At 37.2% G+C, this 22,328-nt stretch overlaps 2 protein-coding genes across 5 annotated transcripts; one reads left to right on the forward strand and one right to left on the reverse strand.

Annotated features, from left to right (window-relative positions):
- The first annotated feature begins 586 nt into the window (after window positions 1–586).
- Window positions 587–11,241, forward strand: LOC113091969 (AP-5 complex subunit zeta-1-like). 2 transcript variants are annotated; one of them, XM_026257652.1, is made up of 18 exons: window positions 587–925; window positions 1,060–1,197; window positions 1,311–1,497; window positions 1,572–1,716; window positions 3,026–3,138; window positions 3,250–3,418; window positions 3,655–3,696; window positions 4,307–4,447; window positions 4,542–4,579; window positions 5,445–5,607; window positions 5,693–5,871; window positions 6,682–6,824; window positions 6,908–7,060; window positions 7,620–7,731; window positions 7,844–7,941; window positions 8,131–8,263; window positions 8,351–8,565; window positions 9,789–11,241. In XM_026257652.1, the coding sequence occupies exons 1-18, from the start codon at window positions 885–887 to the stop codon at window positions 10,057–10,059; spliced, it is 2,481 nt and encodes an 826-aa protein (XP_026113437.1). In that variant the 5' UTR covers window positions 587–884; the 3' UTR covers window positions 10,060–11,241. The 2 variants fall into 2 exon arrangements, with proteins under 2 accessions (XP_026113437.1, XP_026113438.1); XM_026257653.1 differs by lacking the exon at window positions 3,655–3,696 and having other exon boundaries at window positions 588–925.
- A 149-nt stretch (window positions 11,242–11,390) lies between these two features.
- On the reverse strand, window positions 11,391–21,438 carry LOC113091970 (monocyte to macrophage differentiation factor 2-like). 3 transcript variants are annotated; one of them, XM_026257654.1, is made up of 7 exons: window positions 21,101–21,438; window positions 16,711–16,792; window positions 14,696–14,856; window positions 12,601–12,675; window positions 12,388–12,489; window positions 12,129–12,198; window positions 11,391–11,796 (listed from the first exon to the last, which is right to left on the reverse strand). In XM_026257654.1, exons 1-7 carry the CDS (start codon window positions 21,136–21,138, stop codon window positions 11,593–11,595), a joined length of 732 nt encoding a protein of 243 aa, XP_026113439.1. In that variant the 5' UTR covers window positions 21,139–21,438; the 3' UTR covers window positions 11,391–11,592. The 3 variants fall into 3 exon arrangements, with proteins under 3 accessions (XP_026113439.1, XP_026113441.1, XP_026113440.1); XM_026257656.1 differs by lacking the exon at window positions 21,101–21,438 and adding an exon at window positions 15,959–16,043; XM_026257655.1 differs by lacking the exon at window positions 12,601–12,675.
- Window positions 21,439–22,328: the final 890 nt, after the last annotated feature.

Consider the following 22,328-nt stretch of genomic DNA (forward strand, 5'->3'; position numbering starts at 1 on the left):
ATTTAAATTTTAACTGCTATATGTTTTACTGTTAAGAAAGTATTATGCATTGAGACTGCAATGCTTCTCTATGATTATTTTTTTTATTATAGTTAGTTCTTCAGTCATTTTGTTAGATGATGTAAGTTTTATGTTTAGTGTATTTCTATATTTGGATGTAGAAAAGGTCATAAAAATAAAACTAGATTTTATATATTATTACACTATACAATTATTGAGGAGTTAAAGTACATTTACAAACATTAGAGGGTTTTTTTTTTTGTTTTTTTTTGTTTTTTTTTTGCTTTAAGATTTACTTTGAATTGATTTACTGGTTGATTATGCTTGTCATATAATAAGTATGTGGATATTATTTGGCATGTAGGTGATTTGTTTCTTACAAGCTAATGGCTGTTTTTTAATGAACGCTGATCTTCTTTCAAGGGGACCAAACCCCCTTTTAGTCTAGACATAGATGCATGTCCTTAAGTCGTATTAACTAGCATTCGTCTCGTACTATTTTAATACATACAATTTTCACATGCATGTTTGTTGCTTGAAGATGTTCGATACAGATCCCCATGATTTCGTTTATCAAACTATTTGTCGCCGACTGTCAAAAGGGGAACCATATATAAATAATAAATCTACCGATATGAATACTCTACCAGTATGATTTTCTACCCATAGAATATTCTACTTAGTGATATTATATATGATATTCAACCGCATAGTATGAATATTGTATGCAAATTCCACCCTCGTGTTTGTCACACTATTTTGTGCCCGACTGACGCGGAAAAGCGGAACCATTTATTGTCATGTGATTTGTTGTCAGGTCATCACAGCCGACGGATCTAATATTTTGATTCTTGTTTTGTGTTTATTGCAATATTTTTTCAAAAATGTACACTGCCGCGACGGAGAGTTTAATAAAGCAGGCAAGGTAAATCTATATCTTTACCTAAAATGTTCACTGTCAAAAGCTGTGGTGGTCACATGACTGGTCAGTTATAGCCTATTAGTTAGACAAGTTATTCCCAATGACAAATCTGTTAATTATTTTAAATGTGCCTTCAGAGAAATAAAGGAGGAAGAGCTGCAGAGGTTTTGTGGACGCATATTTAAGCTGCTCCACAGTAAAGATGTTAGTGGAGACACAGTGGATTCTCTCCAGAGGCTCAATCTGATCGTTTCTGCCACTAAATATGCGACAGAGTGAGTCATATTCATTTAAAATACACCTGAACAGCACAGAGGCATGAAACCCTTTGTCTGGCCCTTCAGAAAAGTCTATTTTAAGTCTGATTGAACACCTCCACTGCCTGCAGGCTCCCGTCAGATCTGGTGCTGAAGCTGCAGACGGTTCTTCGTTCTTCTTCATGTCCAGAGCAGCTTCAGGTTCTGTCCTCCTCCATCCTCCGGGACAGCTTTCCTCCCAGCGTACACAGCCTGTGCTCTGATCTCAGTCCCGACAGCAGGACCTTCAGCCATGTGGCCAGTGTTGTCCTCGCTCAGGTGAGTCACATGCTGTTCACGATCAGCTCGAGTTCTGTTCATGAACACTGAACTAATCGTCTAATTGTCCTCAGGCTGGAAGTCAAGAAGATGTGATGCCTCTTTGCCACCATTTGCTGAAAAGTCTCGATTCTCGGCTGTCTGACGGGCAGATATCCAGACATGCGCTTCCCCTTCTCTCTAAGATGATTACTGTGTATCCAGAGATTCTCACAGATGGTAAAGTTGATCACATCTGAGGAACACAATACTATATTGGAATCACAGTGGACTCCAGTTGTCAGAAGTAATGAATATCAGAACGAGAGTCCAAACAGCTGATAAAAGCATCACAATGATCAGTCCATCAATTAACGTCTTGTGAAGTGAAAAGCTGTGTGTTTGTAAGAAACACTTTTAACTTTAAATCATTGCTTCTGGGCAATATATAAAATCCATAGTCCATAATAGCGCTTCCTCCAGTAAAAAAAAATAAATACATACCCTGTTGTCCTCTCACAATCAAAATCCACCAAGATATTTGTTAAGAATTGTGTAGGACCGTTTTTAAACGGCGCTTTATCTGTGCATATCTCTCTCCTGATTCAGACAAGGCCACATTTTCAGTGGAGAAAGAAATATAATGGACAGATATAATACAACTATTTGAAGTATTCCAAACATGCAGCTTCTTGCTTCACGAGATTAATGAGTTAACTGATGGCCCCGGGGCCAAAAGTAATCTGGAAAAATTTTGGGGCCGTCGGATTGGATCAAATCTTGAAAATGGGTTGTTCATAAAAAAAAAAAAAAACATTCTGAACTCGGATTAGATCACAAAATCTAATCCTGGTTTTGATCTGGATTAAATCCTCATTTTGTGGTGTTTAAAACATTTTAGTGAGATTGGGATACTTCTGATCCAAAAAAATAGGATTATTCCCAGCAGAAGGATGGATTTCAGGAACAAAAACAAATTAATAAAACTTCAAAACTGGTAAATAAAAAACAACATTTGTAACATGTAATATATCCTCAAACAGCTGATCATATTACTGATTGTAAACTACATTGGCACAATCATCAGAGATGGACCAGTCAGAAACTAGTTATGTAAATACAATGCAAAACACTGGCACAAAAAAAGTGTGTATCTGGTTTTGCTTTTAAAAACAAGCACAAAAGTAAAATGGCTCACCCGATCCTGGACAGAAAAACATGGGGTTTCTGAATTCAGATAATTCTGATCTAGATTAAAACTTTTTGAACAAATGGCCCTGGAGGCTTGTGGATTATTGAGATGTTTTTATCAGTTGTTTGGACTCTCATTCTGACGGCACCCATTCACTGCACAGGATCCATTGGTGAGCAAGTGATGTAATGCTACATTTATCCAAATCTGTTCTCACATTGCAACAAAATCATTTAAATGGACTTTTAAACCCCCACTCTCTAGTTAACTTTATATGCATTAAAAAGGCATAACTGAAATACTATAATCTGGAAAATGCAAAGACGTTAACATGAATCACGTTCTCTCCAAACCCAGATCAGGTGAATGTGGTCAGTCGTAAGTTGGTGGACTGGTTGCGTTATGCCAGTATGCAGCAGGGAGCCTCCATGTCTTCTGGGGGATTTTTCAGTGGACCAAGAACACGTCAGGTGGGGCATATGTTGCTTTTGTTCTTTGTTCATCAGTACCTTCACCGTCAGTCAAGCTCAGGCGCGAGTTTCTAATGAACTGCTCATCACTTGTCAACATCTCTTCATCAGCCTGCCCCGCTGACGGAGGTGGATGGGGTGGTAACAGGTGACTTCTTCACTGTGCTGTGTGTGGGTCAGAGTTACACTGAGGACCAGTGGATGAATATGTACACTTTCTCTATGATCAAGAGTTGGCTGCTCACTTATGACACAGACGGGACTACAAACACAGAATCAGGTAGTCCGAACAGAGATGTTGCAGCAGTTGGTTTGCTTTATGATCAGTGTTAGTTTAGTTTTACTTCTTATATTATGTGCCGATAGTTTGGATTAGCTTTTATTTCTGTATTTTCAGTATATTTCAGGTACTAGAAAACATTTGTAACAATGACACCAGTTCACGAAATGTCCCGTGTAAGATATATATACTTCATTTGGTAAAGACAAATAATATGGGATTTTCATCTTTGCTAGCTCTACTAATAAAAGCGCAGGGCATTCATTCACAGCACCAAGGTAAGATGCAAGCGAAAAGTCTGATTTGATCAATCTAAAGCCTGTGTGCTTTTCCTTCCTGCACAATCACAAACTCTCTTTACTCAATGACATTGATCTCTGATTTATAATTAACTTCTGTGTGTATCAAATTGATTTTGTGTCTATGGCTATTTTTGGAATGAATTACTAGCATGTGGAGAATAACTGTGGAGTAACTGTGGAGAATAAACTGTATACAGCTTACTATTTGTATTAAATAGTGCATGAGACACAGTATACAGTGTTTCACGCTGAGCTGTTGTCACATGACCTTACCATGTTTACTTTTGTGTGACATCAAGTTAATCTCAGAAGAATAAAAAGACTGCTTTTCATGCGGTGTGCATTTGTTTGTATATTGCACATTTTGGCAAAAGTAGTAAGTCATTCACAAAATGTGCATAGTGTACATGTTATACATATTGCATACTGTAAAAATTGTGCTATTCCAATTCCGAACATAGCCTACATGTACTGTCTTATGCTCAGCCCTGCAATGGCACTGAATCGTGCCAGATAACGTGCTTGATTAAATCCTGCTGGAAGAGGAGTTGTGCTCTGGGTGTAATGTGCTGTGCTGTTGGTGCAGATGATCGCTCAGAGGTGGACAGTTCAGTGACGTCCATGGTGTCGGCCACATCCTCTTCCACCAGACTACTTCCTCCCAAAGAGAGACTCCGAGAGAAGGCTTTTGAGTACTGCCAGCGTCTCATTGAACAGAGTGACAGGAGTGAGTAGACCATAGCTCAGCTGTTAGAGAATGTTTATTACACTCTGCTGGAGAGTGGATTGATTTATTTCTATCTTGTGTTTTCACAATGTAGAGGCCCTGAAGAAGACAGACACAAAGCTGCAGAAAGCAGTAAGTACACATACATTAGCATTCAAAAGTTTCATGTCTTTATAAATTCATAGTGTTTTTGAGAGTGTCTTCTGCTCACTAAGGCTGCATTTATTTGATAGTAGAGTAAAAAAAATAAGAGTAAAAAAAATGTTTTCTATTGAAATATGTTTTAAAATGTAATGTATTTCTGTGTAAGTAAAGGTGATTTTTTTTTCTTCATTACTCCTCATCAGTGTCACATGATCCTTCATAAATAATTGTAATATGCTAATTTGCTGCTCAAAGAAAATGTCTTATTATTATCATTGTTAAAAACAGTGCTTCGTAATGTTTTTTCTGTTTTGTTTTTCCGGATTCTTTGATTAATAGAAAGATCAAAAGAAGCATTTATAAGAAATAGCATTTATTTGAAATAAAATCTTATAAATGTCATTACTGTCAGTTTTTATTCATTTAGTGCAACCTAACTGAAGAAAAGTATTTATTAAAAAAGAGAGAAAGTACTCCGGTAAATCCAGCATGATTCCCACAGTTTTTTTTTTTTTTCTTTCATTTTAACCTTGACATAAACATTTTAAATAATCAAAAGAAATAGGCATATATTTAACATTTTAAGAAACACAGTAATTTGTGCCTTATCAAAAACGTTTTATTCCCCAAAAAAAAGTTTTTTTTTAAGTCACGTCAACAAATCCTAAAATTGATGTGAACTTAAATTCAGCTGATAATATAATTTATAATGGAAAATTCAGTAATTAAAATCAGAAACTAATGCACAAAAGAATAGGATTTGACACCGTATTATTGATGAATCATGTCATGGTTAAGACTTACAGCAAGTTAAACAGCAGATAGATGGTGACTCTGTATATCTGTTGTACAGTGTATTGTTGAGTCCGTGTCAATATTGGACGTCATCTGTGGTGAGGACCCCTCGTACGTGTACCGTGCCTTCCCCTGCATCAAAGCCCTGTACGGCAGACTGAATGGAGATCTCACCTATTCTCGAGCCCTGCTGCCTATCGCTCAGTTCTACCTCAACCACAGTGAGTCCCCAGCACTTACAGCAGCGTATGTCTCTGATAGTGTAGCGTATGAATGCATCTCCATGTCCACATGCTCTAACATCAGGTGAGATTGCAGCGGTGGACTCGGAGGCTGTGTTCTGCCAACTCTTCAGTCACTGTCCCGCCGAGCAGTTCAACGAGCCCATGCTCGCCTTCCAGTTTGTCCAGTTCTGTCTTCTCAACGCTAGTGTGCTGCAGGAGAGGGTGACCAACTACAGACAGAGCTTCCCAAACCTCCTGAAGGTGGGCTGGCTAATCATATTTTTAAAGAAATATAGCAAAATTCAAGATGTATGTGATTTTGTTTCTTTTGCAACACAGATTTGGACAAATGGAGCATTACACCAATGGATCCTTTGCAGTGAATGGGTGCTGCCAGAATGAGAGTCCAAACAGTTGATAAAAACATCACAATAATCCACAAGTGATCCACACAAATCCAGTCCATCTTGTGAAGTGAAAAGCTGTGTTCGTAGGAAACAAACAGAACAGAAATCAATTATTTTTTTATTTTTATTTTTACTTTACATTAAACCATTGCTTCTGGTGAAAATACAGATAGATATACTTCCTACATTGAAAAAGTCCATCCTCAGCTGTCCTCTCAAATACGCATGAAAATACACAGGACTGTTTTTAGCTTGTAAATAGTGCTTGATATGTGCATATTTTTCTCCTTAGTCAGACAAGATGAGTTTTTCACTTGAGAAAGAAATGTTATGGTTTGTTTGCAATGGTTTGAACTAAAAAAAAAATAATTATTAAACTGATAGACTGGAGTCATGTGGATTACCTGTGGATTATTGTGATGTTTTTATCAGCTGTTTGGACTCTCATTCTGACGGCACCCTTTCACTGCAGAGGATCCATTGGTGAGCAACTGATGCAATGCCACATTTTTCTAAATCTGTTCCCATGAAGAAACAAACTCCTCTACATCTATAATGGCTTGATGGTAGAATTTTCAGCTAATTTTTTATGTTGGCTGAACTATTACCTTAAATTGTATATAAATTAGTAACATTTGAAATGTTTGTGTGATTTTCCCACCAGTTCTTGGCATGGAACAGTTCAGGATTGATTGCAGAGTTTGTGGAGCTGCTCCCATCACTGATAGCTCCAGATACAGCCATCGAGTTACTGCACACTATCCTTGATCTGCCCTGCTTAGCAGCAGCCCTGGACCTCCAGCAGAGGTACGTGACTTTACCAGCTACAGATCAGCACTCCTTCAGCTGGAGTTAAATCTGATGTGAATTAGCGTGCAATGCTGTTGCAGATCAGCATGCTATCAGGCTCCAGACCGTCCCGCGTGGGACCAGCAGGGGGCGAAGGTGGCCGCTTGTCTGGATGCCTTCCGCCAGCCGTCCTGCAGGGGCCTCTTCCTCTACATCCTCAGACCTGAGGCTGGGACCGGAGACACAATAGACAGGTATGACCTGGCATATTACTTACAGAATATAATCTACAAAGAATTAAGGAATTTGTTTCATTCATTTATAGAAAGGTAGCAGGATGAAGAATTTAAGGAGGTATAATTGAAATCACATCATAATTAAAAACGTAATTAATTCCTATGATGGTAAAACTGAATTTTTTTCAGCATCATTACTCCAGGTTTTAAGTTTCACATGATCCTTCAGAAATCATTCTGATATGCTGATTAAACTCTCAAGAAACATTTTATTTTTAGCAAAGCTGAAACCATTTTTTTTAGGGATTCTTTGATAAATAGTTCAAATTTGACAATTTAAATGTCTTTACAGTCTTTACTTTTGATCAACTTAATTTATCACCACTGAGACAATTCTGTCCCCAAACCTTTAAATATTTAATGAAGTATGCTCCGATGCTCCGATTCAACTCATGGACCTGCAACTGTGTAATTACCACCCCTACAGCACAAAAATTAAACTAAATGTTGGATAAAAATGAAGTGTGTGTGTTAAATGCCTGCTTTCTGTAAACCTTTGAGTGTGATTTCCTCACAGGCTAAAAATGCTTCATGAGATTTTGGCTGACATGGCGGAGAGTCCACGAGTTGTTCGGTGTGCTCAGGTCGTTCCTGTGCTTCTGCATGTGTACTTCAACACAGTCACTCAGGTGAGAGCCACAAATGAAAGGTCTGGCCATTTAACAGCTCACACCAGTGCACTCACATTTCACAAGGTGTGAATTGTGTGATCTCTTCCAGTGTTTTTATTGTGTTTTATAGAAAGCGGATGAGAAAATGTTGAACCAGCTGTTGCTAGTGCTGCTGGAGAGAAGCAGTCTGCTCTACGACATCAAGACATTTAATGTTGAAGTCCAAAAGTGAGGCACTCTTTATTTAAATACTCTTTATGGACAACAGCTCACTCATTTGTGCAAAAGATTTGCTACAGAAAGATGCACATGCCATGTTGTTAGTGGAGTTATTTTTTTGCGTGATTCATGGGGTTATGCATCTTTTAAATTCTGCATGTGTACATGATTTTTACTGTGGTTTATTTCTGATTGTAGGGTGTTCAGCACCCACCTGCAGGCCCTGTGCAAACTCCACCCACCTCTGATTGTGGATCAGTCCAGGGAGATCCTGGAGCTCGCAAGCTCCCCTGCCAACATTTACAGTAAAGAAGACTTCTACACTCATGTGGTGAGCAGCGGAAGTGAACGGTGATCGTGAGCATCATCATGCTGTACTGTATTGTGTGGGGTGACTGTCTTGAACGTTTATTCGCAGGTGTGGGTCATTGGCGAATATCTCTCAGTGTCCTACGACCCTCGCTGCACGGTGGAACGGATCACGTCTTTTTTTGAGTGTTTGGAGGCGGTGCTGTTTGAGATCACGCAGGTGCGCCAGTCCGCCAGTCCCCCGAGCTTCTCCCCGCGCCTCGTCACTGTGCTCATGACCACCCTGGCCAAACTGGCCACACGCAGTCAGGATCTAATTCCCAGGTAGACCAACACGATAGTTCATTCATAACAACATAGCCCTTGCAGAACATGCAAGGTGTTAAAAATTTAATGTTTAAGATGTTGTATGGTTTCTTTAGTACTCGTTTCTCATCACAGTTCGGTACAGCAGGGGAGAGAAGCTGCTTCTTTTTTAATTCCACAGTGATTGAACATCTACTGAACCAATTGTGTGGCTCTGTCTTTAAATACATTCGGTTATAAAGGGAGCTCTATTACTTTCACATTACTACGCCCTTCCATTCATTTTTAGATATAATAGTCAACACTCAATTATGGTTGCAAACGTGCATTGCACAAATGGAGGTTTTATCATTATTCAGTGTTGGGGAGTAACTAATTATATGTGACAGAATTATGTCATTTAATTACAAAATAAACTGTAATCTGTTACTGTTACTTAGAAACAAACAAAAAATGTTTATCTGATTATTTATTTATTATTTACACACATATAGATTTGATTTCTTTCATTCTTAAATTGCATCGACTGCTCTAAAATATAAGACAACGATGATTAAGAAGGACTCATGCTTATTAACGGTTTTATTTCATATTTAGGTTTATTTATATGCTTTATTTTATAAGATAAACAGGTTTCTTTTTTTTCTTTTTTTTGATATTGTTAGATGACAGTGTTTCCTGTCATAGCTGTACAAAGATTTGATTTTGAAAACAGTCTCATAGCCTGTTAAACTATGTCTTATGATTTTAATTCAAGTTATGAAAGATTGTGAAAGTCTGACAGTAGTCAGTGTTGAGGACTGTAAGGATTATCCGTCCGGGTTTAAAGGTTTCAAAATGATTAACAGCTGAAAGCATTCATTATAAATTTAGAAAAGTAATCAAATGTAATCTGTTACATAACTTTAATGAAGTAATTGAAACAATTACACTACTTATTAGATTAATCTGCAACCAATTACACTATTACACACATTACACTTCCAAAGTATCCTTCACGACACTGTTATTATTGTATAGGTTTTTTTGCCATTTCAATTCAAATCTATGTACATGGTCTCAGACTTTTGGACATCTCTATATTTGTAATGTCCATATTAGCCACATATTTTAAGCCAAAAAAAAAAAAAAGTATTTCTCCCACATCAACCTTTTTTTTTTTTTTTTTATAAATGATTATCAGCCATAACCAACAGTAAATCCTGTACCAAGTAATATTTCTATATCTCTATTTGTCTTAGAGTGTCGCTCTGCCTGTCTAAGATGCGGCCGTTTGCCCGTAGTGCTCCTGTGATGACGTGCTACAGTGAGGAGGACACTGAGGAGATCATCACACGGGCCCATGAACTTATTAACTTGCTCAAGTTACCAAATGTGGCTCAGTTTGTTCTGGCCCCTTCAGCCGGAGGCGACGGCCCCCGCTGGCACCGGGACACCAACGCCTCGCTTCCTCAGGGCATGAAAGCAGTCAGCGGGCTCCTCCACAGACATTCCAGCTCTCTGCCCACATAAGCCAGTTCCAGGAAACTGTTTTCGAAATATCTGTGCAGAATACCAAGAGAGGGTTTCTGAAGGACACAAAGGGAGAGGGAGTGACACTGGAGCAAAAACAGGCAAGCGCTGCACCTCATCATGACTTCCACTTCTGCTCCACGGTCAGAAATATATCAAGACACCAGAGGATTGGGATTTATTCCTCGATTTATTGGAATTTTTGTTAGAGACACATTTCTATAAATGACACATTCTGCATTTATGATTAGTGTCAAAACTGTTAAAATACAGTTTAGATCGAGTTGTTGAAAGTCTGTGAAACTAATGGTACAAAAGAATTCACCATAGAAATGACATTTGACACAATTCAAGTGCTTACTGTCCTATAAATGTGACATTATGACAAAATGAGTAAAAAATGTGTTATACATTCAAAGTCACAGTGCTTTAAAACATGCTCTTTCATATCTGAGCTTCCTGGCTAAATTTGTTAATCGGTAAAACAGACGTTTACATTGCAAGAATTTCATAAAGGTTTATATTTTGAGTAGGCCTTGAGATAAGTCTTATTTGGTTTTACTAATTCATCAAGGCTAGTTTCCATGTGCATGGCTCGTTCCCAGTAACAAATAAAAGGGCTCTGTGTGAGCTCAGCTGACTTGAATTGGTGCTCAAAAATACATTATGATCAGTATTGATAATAATGACAGCTGTCCAGTTTAATATTTTTGTGAAAACTGATGCTACCATTTGATAGTTCGCGGTAAGATAAACTATATATATATATAGGGAAAGAGGGGAAGAAAGAAAAGAAAATGATAAAACATTGATAATAGTAATAACCAATATTATTAATTGAGCACCAATTTTAATTGAGCAGCAAATCAGTATATTAGAATGGTTTCTGAAGGATCATGTAACACTGAAGACTGGAGTAATGATGCTGTGCCATCACAGGAATAAAATTATAATAATACTTCATAATAATACAGTTTTTACTGTATAAGAGACCTGTCATCCCCTCTAACTTTCCATCTAAACATGATCACAACCCCATAGACATGATCCATTGTGCAACAATTAAAAGGTCATGTCTAAAATGTTTGTACATATACATTACTACAAGATCACAGTAGTAGAAATACTGTACCTGGATATAATTTTTCTGCTCAATGCCAATAAATGACTTTCATAAGCACAGTCTGATTATGGGAGTTCATATCAAGGCAGAAGATCAGCTCAGTTTAAAGGATGTGGAATGGTATTCATGTCTTCTGTATTATACACATTTTGCCTGTAAACACTGACGGGTAAAACAGTACATTATGTCAACAGGTTAAGACTACATCTGCAAAAATAGACTGGCCAGAAGGTGCTGAGTTATCAGGACAGAAATCCTTCTATATAAAAATACATTTTAGACCAACAGTACTAAAACATGCCCGTCTATGATTAATATAGAGGGATGCAAAGGCAGCTCATGGTCAGATACATTGTCTTTTATAGCTCAACAAACCCTGTATGTGTGAACATGCTTGAGATCTTCATCTGTCACCTGGAGATTTTGATTTGGCCGGTCCCCGTTGCATACAAGTACCTCCAGATGGCGTAATAGTGTACGCCTGCCCCCACTGCCACAAAGACGTGCCAGATGGCATGAGCGAATGGGATGAGGCCATCACTCTTGAAGAAGACAATTCCCAGGCAGTAGAAGACTCCGCCCACTGACAGCTCTAATATTCCCTCTCTGTTAGGCTGAAATAATACGTTCAGTTTAAACGGGTCGCTCTCCCTCAGATGAAATACACAGGGGACACTGTCCAAACAGCGTGCCATTTGTTTCTCTTGTATGCATGTGTAAAAAAAATTACTTAAACAATGAAACGCTAGTGCCAGCTTTTGCGAAGCCAATACAAACATTATTTTAAAGATTAAAAACCAGTAACATTTATGTTTTTCCCTTTAATCACGCCTTTTTTTATTTGTCTCCATCCATTACCAACTTTATTTCATTTTACAAATATGCACATATTCACATATTCATTACTGTATTTATGAGCACATATATAGGTGTCAGTCACACATACCATTGACAGAAGAACAACTGCAGGAACAGCTCCCATGGCGGTGTAGCACAGTAAGTCTAGTACTTTGTTCCTGAAACATAACACAGCCGTTTTAAACATATTCTGATGCTGGTTGGCTAATATTCACTTGCATTATTTGATGCATTTAGAATGCAATTGCTTGGCAAAAGCACAAGCACAGACAGCATTTTCACACAATTTTGGACATTAGCAACCACATCAGCATCCTCTACGTCCTCAACAAAAAGTGGGAACCCACTTCTCATGAAAGAAGAAGACGTAGGCAGAGCCAGCGCAAGCCATGATCCACACCAACCAGCGCATGTGCACAGCCCAGGGTCCGAGTTCCCTCAGGTTCAGCCTGCACACAGCACAAGCACAGAGACACCTGTGTCAGTAACACACTCAACCCTGTGAAGCTGTAAAACGCTGATGGTGATGTTACTAGAGGACACACACATCACATGCTCACCAGGGTGCATAAGATGCAGCTATAAAGAAATATATCACCATCCTGTCGCACATGTGGAATCGCTGCTCCACCTTCCTGTTACAGCAAGAGAATGTTTCAAAATAAAAATCAGTCTCTTTTTCTCATAGTCTACTGTTTGTGCTCATGTCTTTGCACTGCCTTGTATCTTTCTGAGCTACACTACTGTTTAAAAGTTTGAGGGTCTTTGTTTTTAAAAGAAGTCTCTTAAGGCCCGTTCACACCAAGAACGATAACTATAAAGATAACGATATTAGCGTCTACACCAGCGAACGATATCATCTGTTTATTCTGAGCGCACGTGCGTCTGCCGCTTTAAATCCTCGAGCTCGTTATATCAGGGTGGATTCTGATTGGATGCCAATGTTTGTATCGTTCATCAGCTGGAAAAAAAAATCGTTCTGAAAATGATTCTAACGATACCGTTTTTTCTGTGCCTTTATCGTTATAGTTGTAGTGTGGACTCTGCTATTCTTTAATATTGAGAACGATTTTTAGAACTATATCTTTATCGTTATCTTTATAGTTATCGTGCTTGGTGTGAACGGGCCTTTATGCTTACCAGGTTGCATTTATTTAATCAAAAATACAGTATAAACAGTAATTCCGAGTAGACTTTGTTCTTGTTTTTTTAAATATAAATAAAAATGTCATTTATTCCTGTGATGATCCTTCAGAAATCATTGTTATATGCTGCTGGTAAAATATATTCAGGTGACAAGCATGTTGCAACCCTTTTATACAGATTTGAGGTGTGTTTTTGCTTAATGGGTGTGTAATTTGGAATGGGCAGGGTCATGACTGAATCACAGACTGATGAAACAGACATCTGTGAACATGAACTGACAGGCCCATGTGATACCATCTGTCAACATGAATTCATGTGTAACTGCTTAGATGCTCCAATGAAGATCCAAAGTTCATTAATAATGTTTCCACTAAATCTGCGCTTGCAGCTGACACTTCCTCCTAGAGCAGAATATGCAAAAATCTAGCATGAAACCTCTTCACCTGGGAAGAGTGATCAAAAGCTATGACATTAAATAATCAGACATCTCTACGCCTGCAGATGACCTGAGACTACTCTTTGTTTTCTGTCAATTCAGGGATTGACAGTCAACATGTCGGGAGGAAATATTTAATTTCAGATGGCGTCTGTGGTCATGCATTGGTTTTAATATGAGAAGAAATGCAAAGCAATTGCATAAATGCAATATTCTTCTTTTTGCAGCTGAAATATTTTTCACTATTATGGAAGTCAGGGAACATGCCCAGTTAAAGGTGCTGTAGGGAACTTTTGTAAAAAAAAATATTTTTTACATATTTATTAAACCTGTCATTATGTCCTGACAGTAGAGTATGAGACGGATGATCTGTGAAAAAATCAAGCTCATGAAGCTCCTCCCAGTGATCCTATTGCCATTTGCAGAAACTCCATCGCTCCCGGTAAAAAATAACCAATCAGAGCTGCGGTCCGTAACTTTGTTTGTGTTCAAAATGTAGAAAAATGTATATAATAAGCGAGTACACCATGAATCCATTTTCCAAACCCTGTTTTTGGCTTGTCCTGAATCACTAGGGTGCACCTATAATAAGTGTTTATATTCTGACTATTTTAGATTGCTTTGGGGGTACTGCGGCGGAGTAACCCAGTACCTTTGTGATTCTTCATAGACATAAACAGAGAGAAGTAGTTCCGGCAACGATGTTCTTCCGCAAGACGCAAGCAGTTCTGTTTATTAACCTCTAGAGACTTTTCATTTAACTGGGGAAATCAGTTTGTTTCACATCTTAAAGCACTCGATAATGAGTGTGTGCTTAGTCATTCTTGAATCCCAAAGGCAGAAACGTGTTAAAGATTCTGCATACGCTCTTTTTAAACAGCATCCTCTTTAGTTGACAGAAAACATGCTTTTTTTTCTTCTTCTTCTTTTTTTTCAATATCAAGATTTTAGGTTCAAATGTATATGAATGTATGGGAAGGTGTATATCTTAGGCGCTGCTGAGGATCTTTCCTTTTTGTTTTCAAATAGAACTTAATTTAAAGAAAACAAAACTTATTTTTTTGAATTCTCACCTGAGATGACTTTTCTTCCAGGACACTGTGTGGAACATGGTGGACATGATGAACAGCCCTGACAGACCTGTCCCATACATCCATGCAGAGATGGTCTCCCACTGGTCATCAGAGAGGAAGTACAGCACCGAGCTTCCCAGGATACTGGGAATGATCCAGAACTGGACAGAAGACAATTTCAATATGTATCTTTTTGTATCTTCTCAAGTTATTCATTACTGTTGTTTTAAAGTGTGTTAAAGCGGTGTTGGAGTCAAGACAAGCTGATTTGGGTTTGAGTTAAGAATGACACCAGAAGAGGGTTGAGTCAATCATGTGACCAGGAAGTGAAAATGTGGTCTTAAGACCTATATTTTCATGTTCTTGTCCTTGTTGTAGACTTTGGAGCTCTTTGTGGACTAAGACAAAGAGCAAGACTATGAAAAAATAGTCTTAAACTCAGACTTGAGGAGCAAAGCCATAAAATATTTGATATTGGACAGGACCCTATTTTCATGGTTTTGGTTTTGTTCTGGACTCGGGAGCATTTGGACTAAGGACAAAACCATAAAAATGTGAGCTTGGGCATGGACTTTAGGATCAAGACCATTAAAATACGGTCTTGAACTCAATTTTAAATCACTTAGTCAATATTTTTAGGGTCTTATTCTTGTTGTGGACTCAAACTCGAGGACCAAGACCAAGGCCATATTTTCATGTGAGGTCTTAACTTGGACTCAACCCTCCCCAGGTCAAAAACAAGTGCACTTCCATAATTTACTTAAAGTACCCTATTTTCACACACTAATTTTGTACTTAATATACTAAAAATGATCCTTTAGTACTTCTTAAGATAAACCTAAGATCATCTAAGTGTGAACTTAACTAGTATATGAACTAAAATGCACTTTTAACTATCTTTGTTTTTAAAATATGTATTTAGCTACCACTTGTATGCTTGTTGAACCCATCTTTCATTCACTAGTACACTCAAGTGTACTACAAGCTGTAGCTAAATACATTTTTAAGAAGTAGTAAAGGATCATTTTTAGTATATTAAGTACAAAATTAGTGCGTGAAAATAGAGCACTTTAAGTAAATTATGGAAGTGTACTTGTTTTTCACCTGAGTCAGCTGGCCTCAACTCCAAAACTATGTTATAGTACTTAAATACTTAAATGAACTGAAATGGCCAGCCTTAGTCCTTCATTGTGTATGCACAGTTTTTTTGGATTACTGTAATTACATTGGAAAAATGACAAATACTAATATTTGTAGCCTGACCGATCTTCCTTCCATCTGTCATTATCTGTGTCTGATCAAATCTTCTTAACATGTCCCACAAGCCCTACTGATTTTCTGCAGAAGCCTATTTAAGAAAAAAAAAAAAAAGGTAATAACCAAAACTAGCAATTCTATGCATTCACAGCATTTTGACATAAGCATATTATCAAAAAAACATTTTCAAGACTTTAATATGTAGACATCAGAAAAGTAGATGCACAGTATTCTTGAGCTTTTACTCCACAGCCAAACGACAATGCACTGGTGCAAAGAGGATTTGGTGTGTGGTCAATGTCTCATGCTGAAGCTCGTGAACTGGCCGTGCCAGATGTGCGGCTCTGAGAGGCGGGGATTAAAGAGCAGGATGTTATCCAAACAACATGCTCAGAAAAAAACATGCACATAAACCAAGATCAGAAGAGCAAGGGTGAATACAGAACTACAGAATGAAAAAGACTTTGACCTATTGGTATTATTGAATGATTTTGTCCCTGTATACCCATGAAATATTTTTGTTTGATGAGCAGTATTACATCACACAATCTCTGTTCTTTTTGTTATTTTGTTGGTCCTTCTGTGTCACAGGACAATGGCATCAAAGTCTCCCCTCTTGACAACACCCTCTCCTTCACTAAGCCAGAGGTCCAGTGTGTGATCTCATACACTGTTATGAAGCACTGTATTGTCTCTCCAACATTGTCTTGACCTGCTCGGAGCTCAGTGTGAGATGAGAAGTAGATTTTTCTACTTACTCCATGAGTGGCACAGTTGGCTGCATGCTCATACTCAGTTGGCTGGTATCTCTTGCTAGATGGGACTCGGTTGTTCATAAACCTAAAAAATATATATATATTGGTGAATTTTAAATACTTTTAAATACTAAGGTAGATCCTCAGTCAAATTGTTTCATTTAATATACAGTAATTCGAAGCAGTGTGTATCGGCTGTCATCCTATTAAAATTTTATAAACTTTTTAACGTAATACAGACTGGATTTATTCATCCAGACAGAGTTCTATGATCATGTACATTAACCTTCAAAAGTTTGGGGTTGGTAATATTTTTTTTATGTTTTTGAAAGACGTCTCTTATGCACACTGCATTTATTTAAAAACACAGTAAAATCAGTTATATTATGAAGTATTACTACAAGCGTCTTCAGTTTGGATATATTTAAAAATGTAATTTATTCCTGTGATGGTAAAGCTGAATTTTCAGCATAATTACTCCAGTCTTCAGAAACCATTCTGATATCCTGATTTGCTGCTCAAGAAACATTTCTTATAATTATCGATATTAAAAACAGTTGTGCCGCTTAGTAACACAATGATATATTTTTTAAAGACTCTTTGATAAATAGAAATTTCAAAAGAACAGCATTTATCTTACATAGAAATCCTTTATAACATCTCTATACCCCCAATTTAATGCGTCTTTGGTAAAAAGTAGTATCATTTACCTTCAAAAATATTAAAAACCTTACTGACCCCAAACTTCATTTCTCACACATCAACAGTAGGACAGTGTTACAGGTTAAAGTCCTTTTCGAGGTTAATTCAGACTATATGAAACACATTAGCAATCAAGAGCACATAATGTTCAGGTTCAAGAGTATTAGGTAACCTTCTTTGAGGCTCCTCGAGGATTTAATATGCATTCGGATCACATTTTTAGAATTTTCTTGTATTGCACGGTTGCCTAGCATCTGTAACTACTGAACGACGAAGCTAATCCTGCTCGGAATGAGCTCTTTTATGCCACTTACATTGAGCCGCTGATGTATTGAGCGATGATGTCATAGTCTCCATGCCAACCTGAGGCTTGGGATTTTCTTTTTTATTTCCCTCCAAACACTCTTTATCTGTGTGATTTAATTAATGTGCATGAGGACACAGGGAAGAGGGCTAGACTGCCAACCAGAATAAATGAGCGAGCTCTGGAAACCAGCTTACTTTGCTTCTCCGTTATATATCTTGATTATAGCGTGTTTCTAGCAGTTAACAGATTCATTGTCTTCATTTGTCTACCTTGTCAAATATAATTCTGCCACTAAAACACACAGGCTGACTTAAAGGACTTTTTGTTATGAAACCTGCTTTCATTACATTTTTTGTTTTTCCTCATATCTATTTTTATTTAAATATTTGCTGTAAAGTGTTTTTATTATTGTTATTATTATTAAGCAGATCATATTCTTTATTTAAAAAAAAGTGTGATCCAGGTGTGATAGGAACTGCATTCACAGTCAAACGTTCAATTATAATGCCCGAATGCACCAGAGCTGCTAGATCATGCAGAATGTGCCTTTAAGCAACATAGTTATTAGGTATATATAGTGTCACTTGTCATTTCACAATATTTTTTACTATATTCAGGGAAATTTTTACTCAGAGCACTACAGGGCATCCTGTTTTATTATTATGGATTAGTTCATTAAATTAATGTTTTGCATTGCTACAGCACCTGGTGTGTCTCTGCTTGGCCTTTATAAAAGGAATTGCTTTTATATGATGCCATCTGGGGCTAAACTGGGAACACCAATGTCAGTTTGAGACTATTAGATATAGGGAAGTATTTTAGCAACACTTCTAAATGTAAAAAATACGTCATGCTCCATACAGTCAATACACACCAATCAATCTAGTTCATTTCACTGATTCACAGACAACACATAAATTCTACAATTCATAACTGAAAATGAAAAGAAAGTTGAAAAAGACAAAGGCATGTTTAGGTGTGAAATGAATAAGCAGCATTTCAAATTCTCAGACTTTTGCGATCCAACACATCTGTGCTGATGTGTCTGTGTGAAAATATGACGATGCCACACTTAAGGGTAAGGGACTGTGAGACTCATCGGTGGCCCATCGCTAGAGAAAACATTCAGAGATTTGGATGTTTACACTTCACAGAGCCTCTAGCAACATGATACACAGTGCTGGTCTTGGGTGTCAGCCAAAAATGATTCAGCTAAGATGTCTGCTCATGCATAATGTGGCCCTACATACTAGTCATGACATCAAACAATGCATTCCAACATGTTAAGGCCAAACTCAAGTTCTTCTTTTTGCAAACCACACAACAAGTGCATTTTGTATAATGCTCTTTCATATAGCAATATCAAATAGCTGAAAACAAATGAATAATAAAATAAAATAGAAGTTTACAACATTTACATGCAAGTAATCAAATGGAAGGCATGATAAAGTTGCTTAGGCTATCCCATCTTTTGGTAAAACCTTGTTCATTATCCTTTCATATGCTCCAGGTTCATGAAGGCCGTTTCTTCTGAGCACAGACAATTAACTGAGTGATTTATTGGTGAGTGTGCTTATTGCATATGACAGAGGCCATGATATCCCGTCCAAAAACCAAATATGCACTCAGATGGCCACAATGCAAGTCTCTTGTAACAAGGAGAATCCAAACCAAAGTCACAAGGGACAAAAAAAAACACAGTCCGACTCACTGTACTATCCTTTATGAGAGGAGACCGAAGGGCACCCTGTGTCTTAGGTTATCAGGTGCTGACAGGTTGAGATTATGACTCAGAGAAACACTGCATCTAGGTACAATAAGACAGTTTGACTAAATTCACCAGTTTAATGCCAGTGTAGCGATATAGTTCACCCAAAAATGAAAATAAATTTATCGTTTAACTTTTCGACTTTAAATAATTGCTTCTGACCAAAAAAAAAAAAAAAAAAAAACACACCATGATCCAGAATAATGCTTTCTCCAATTAAAAACTCCATATGATGTTGTCCTCTCACATCAAAATACACCAATATTTTTGTTTAGAACAGTTTTTCTTTTGTAAACGGTGATTTATCTGTGCATATTTCTCTCCTGATTCAGATAAAACTTTTTTTTTTTCACTTTTTTAGAGGAGTATTTTAGTAGCAAGCTACATTAAAAAGTTAAACTTGTTTACGGATTTGTTTTTTTGTTTTTTACAAACATGCAGATTTTCACAGGATGTGAAGTGGTGGACTGGAGTTGTGTTGGTTACTTGTGATTTTTTTTTTATCAGCTGTTTGGTCTCATTCTGATGGCACCCATTCACTGCAGAGGATCCATTGATGAGCAAATTATGTACATCCAATGTAAATTTCTCCAAATCTGTTGTGATTAAGAAACAGGCTCACTTGCATCTTGGATGGTCTAATGAGAGTAATGCCATTATGCAAAGCAAGTCTTTAAGTTGTGGCAGCATAAATAAGATAAAACAGTTAGTTATTGTGTGTTATGCATATATTAAGCATTGAGATGCTCTTTAAAATGCTCACATTGATTAAAATAGGGAACAAAAACAGCATGTGCATGTTATCCCATATCAACATCCTCTGGGGCAAAGATCTCAAAAGGCAAACACAAAGCCTGCTTATGTTTGCTAAGTATGTGTTCTGACATTGACTAAATTTGTCATTTCACAAAACTATCAACACATTTACAATATTTGTATGTCTTATTGTAAAATAAATATGTTTTAGTATTAAGTTAATGTTATCTAAAACACTATTCTTTGGAAATCACACTTTATGGGAATGATGAGAGTTTAATTCTAAGAAGTTCAGTAATTTCACCAAGACAAAATGATTTAAGTGAATAATTATTTCCTTTTGGGAATAAATGTATGATCTGTTTACATTACTGTAAAAGAAATAGGCCTATACTTCTATAGGCATTATAATACATGCATACTCTGTCTAAAATGAAAGAGATGTTTCAGCACTACAACAATGTTTATTGCTGTTTAAAACAGATATTGCGATTCATTTCTATTCATTGTGCACGTGTGTCTGCCTGATGGTCATCCAAATCCTCACCAAAAGCAGGTTGAAGCAGTGCAGAAATAAAATGAAAGTAGAAGTTGACAGAACCTCAAGATTTTCTTTCCTACGAGTTAACACAATGGCTTCTTCAAACATGTTTGAGCTGCTTGTCCACCTCCGGCTCGTGCGGTTTTATTTTGTTTAATAGTATTTTTATTAACAACCATACTCCTTACAAAAATGCTTTTCTGTTATTAAAAAAGATGAAAAAACAACTAATTTTTTTTTTTTTTTTTTTTAAGTGTAAAGGTTAACCACTTTTTATAATATAAAGAAAACAATGCTCTAAACGTTTTAGATCATTTACCTTCCGAGTTTCGTCCTCCTAAAATCCATACTGTACATATTTGTACATGTTCCCTGCGGAGCTCGCTCCAGGGCAGACAGATTGACTAGACTCCCAGTAAAAGCGACGAGCAAACTCCGAGTCCGGATGTTTCAAGCGTGTCCAAAACTTGGAAGAAAGCAGCACTGCCTCAACAAGCGCGTGAAGACTTTCACTGCACAGCACGCGCACACGAGCAGAGCTGCTAGAGAGTGACAGCGGGTTTTAGTAATAATCATCAAGCGCCTCGCGAGCCTCTGTGTCAGGAATGCAGCTGCGCTCAATCCCCTCTCCGCCCCTTCGCTTTCGACCAAGTGAACTTGGAAGCGGCTCGCGTGAGCCAACTGCATCATGTCTGCTCTTTGCGCGTCATGTAGGCTAGCGGATATTTGCTTTAGAAGTGTTTGTTTAGAAAGACGTTAATAAACTAACCTCTCTGATATATGTTACATGCACGCTATTTTGTGGAGCACAAATTTTTTTACTAAAAAAAAAAAAGTAGGATGTAGCCATATGTGAAGTTCAGATGCAAAAGCCTCAAAGTGCCGTTTGAAATTTTCTTCTAAAATGAGCATTTTTATCAGGCTCCTATGCTCAGTTATTTCACTTAAATTACTGAACCATCACATGAGAGAAAATACTTTTTCTAAAATACTAATTTAAGAGGAAGATTTCAGACGTCACTTTGAGGCTTTTGCATTTTAACTCTTCATACATCTTAGGATGTTAAATTAGATCCTTTTTAACATAAACTTTTTTTTATTATTATTTGCTCAGTTATAAAACTGGTCATTATTTATATGACTGAAAGCAACAATTACAATGGGTCAGGTATCACATCTAAACATTTCTGACCCAGTCACAGCACATTTTCTATTTGACATAGAGTTAACACTTAGAGAAAAAGCGCACGAGGCCCTCTGCTGGTTAAATAAGTTTACAACATTTCAATATCTGCGTCTCATCATCCATCGTTATTGCAGAGATGGCTTGAATACTTTATCTGGTATAGTGGTTTTCAACCAGGGGGCCTCAAACAGACTTAAAATAGTTTTAATTAAGGCAACAAAAACAAAACAACTGAAAATGATATTTTATTAGTATGTTTCTGAAATGGAACAGTTTGAACCTTTAGACAAAATATGAGAGAAAAACCAAATAAATAATTTAATATCTTAGATGTTTACATTTTTGTCATATTTGATAATAG

The sequence above is a fragment of the Carassius auratus genome, unplaced genomic scaffold (assembly GCF_003368295.1).
Source record: "Carassius auratus strain Wakin unplaced genomic scaffold, ASM336829v1 scaf_tig00214412, whole genome shotgun sequence".
In the NCBI taxonomy this organism is placed as follows: Eukaryota; Metazoa; Chordata; class Actinopteri; order Cypriniformes; family Cyprinidae; genus Carassius; species Carassius auratus.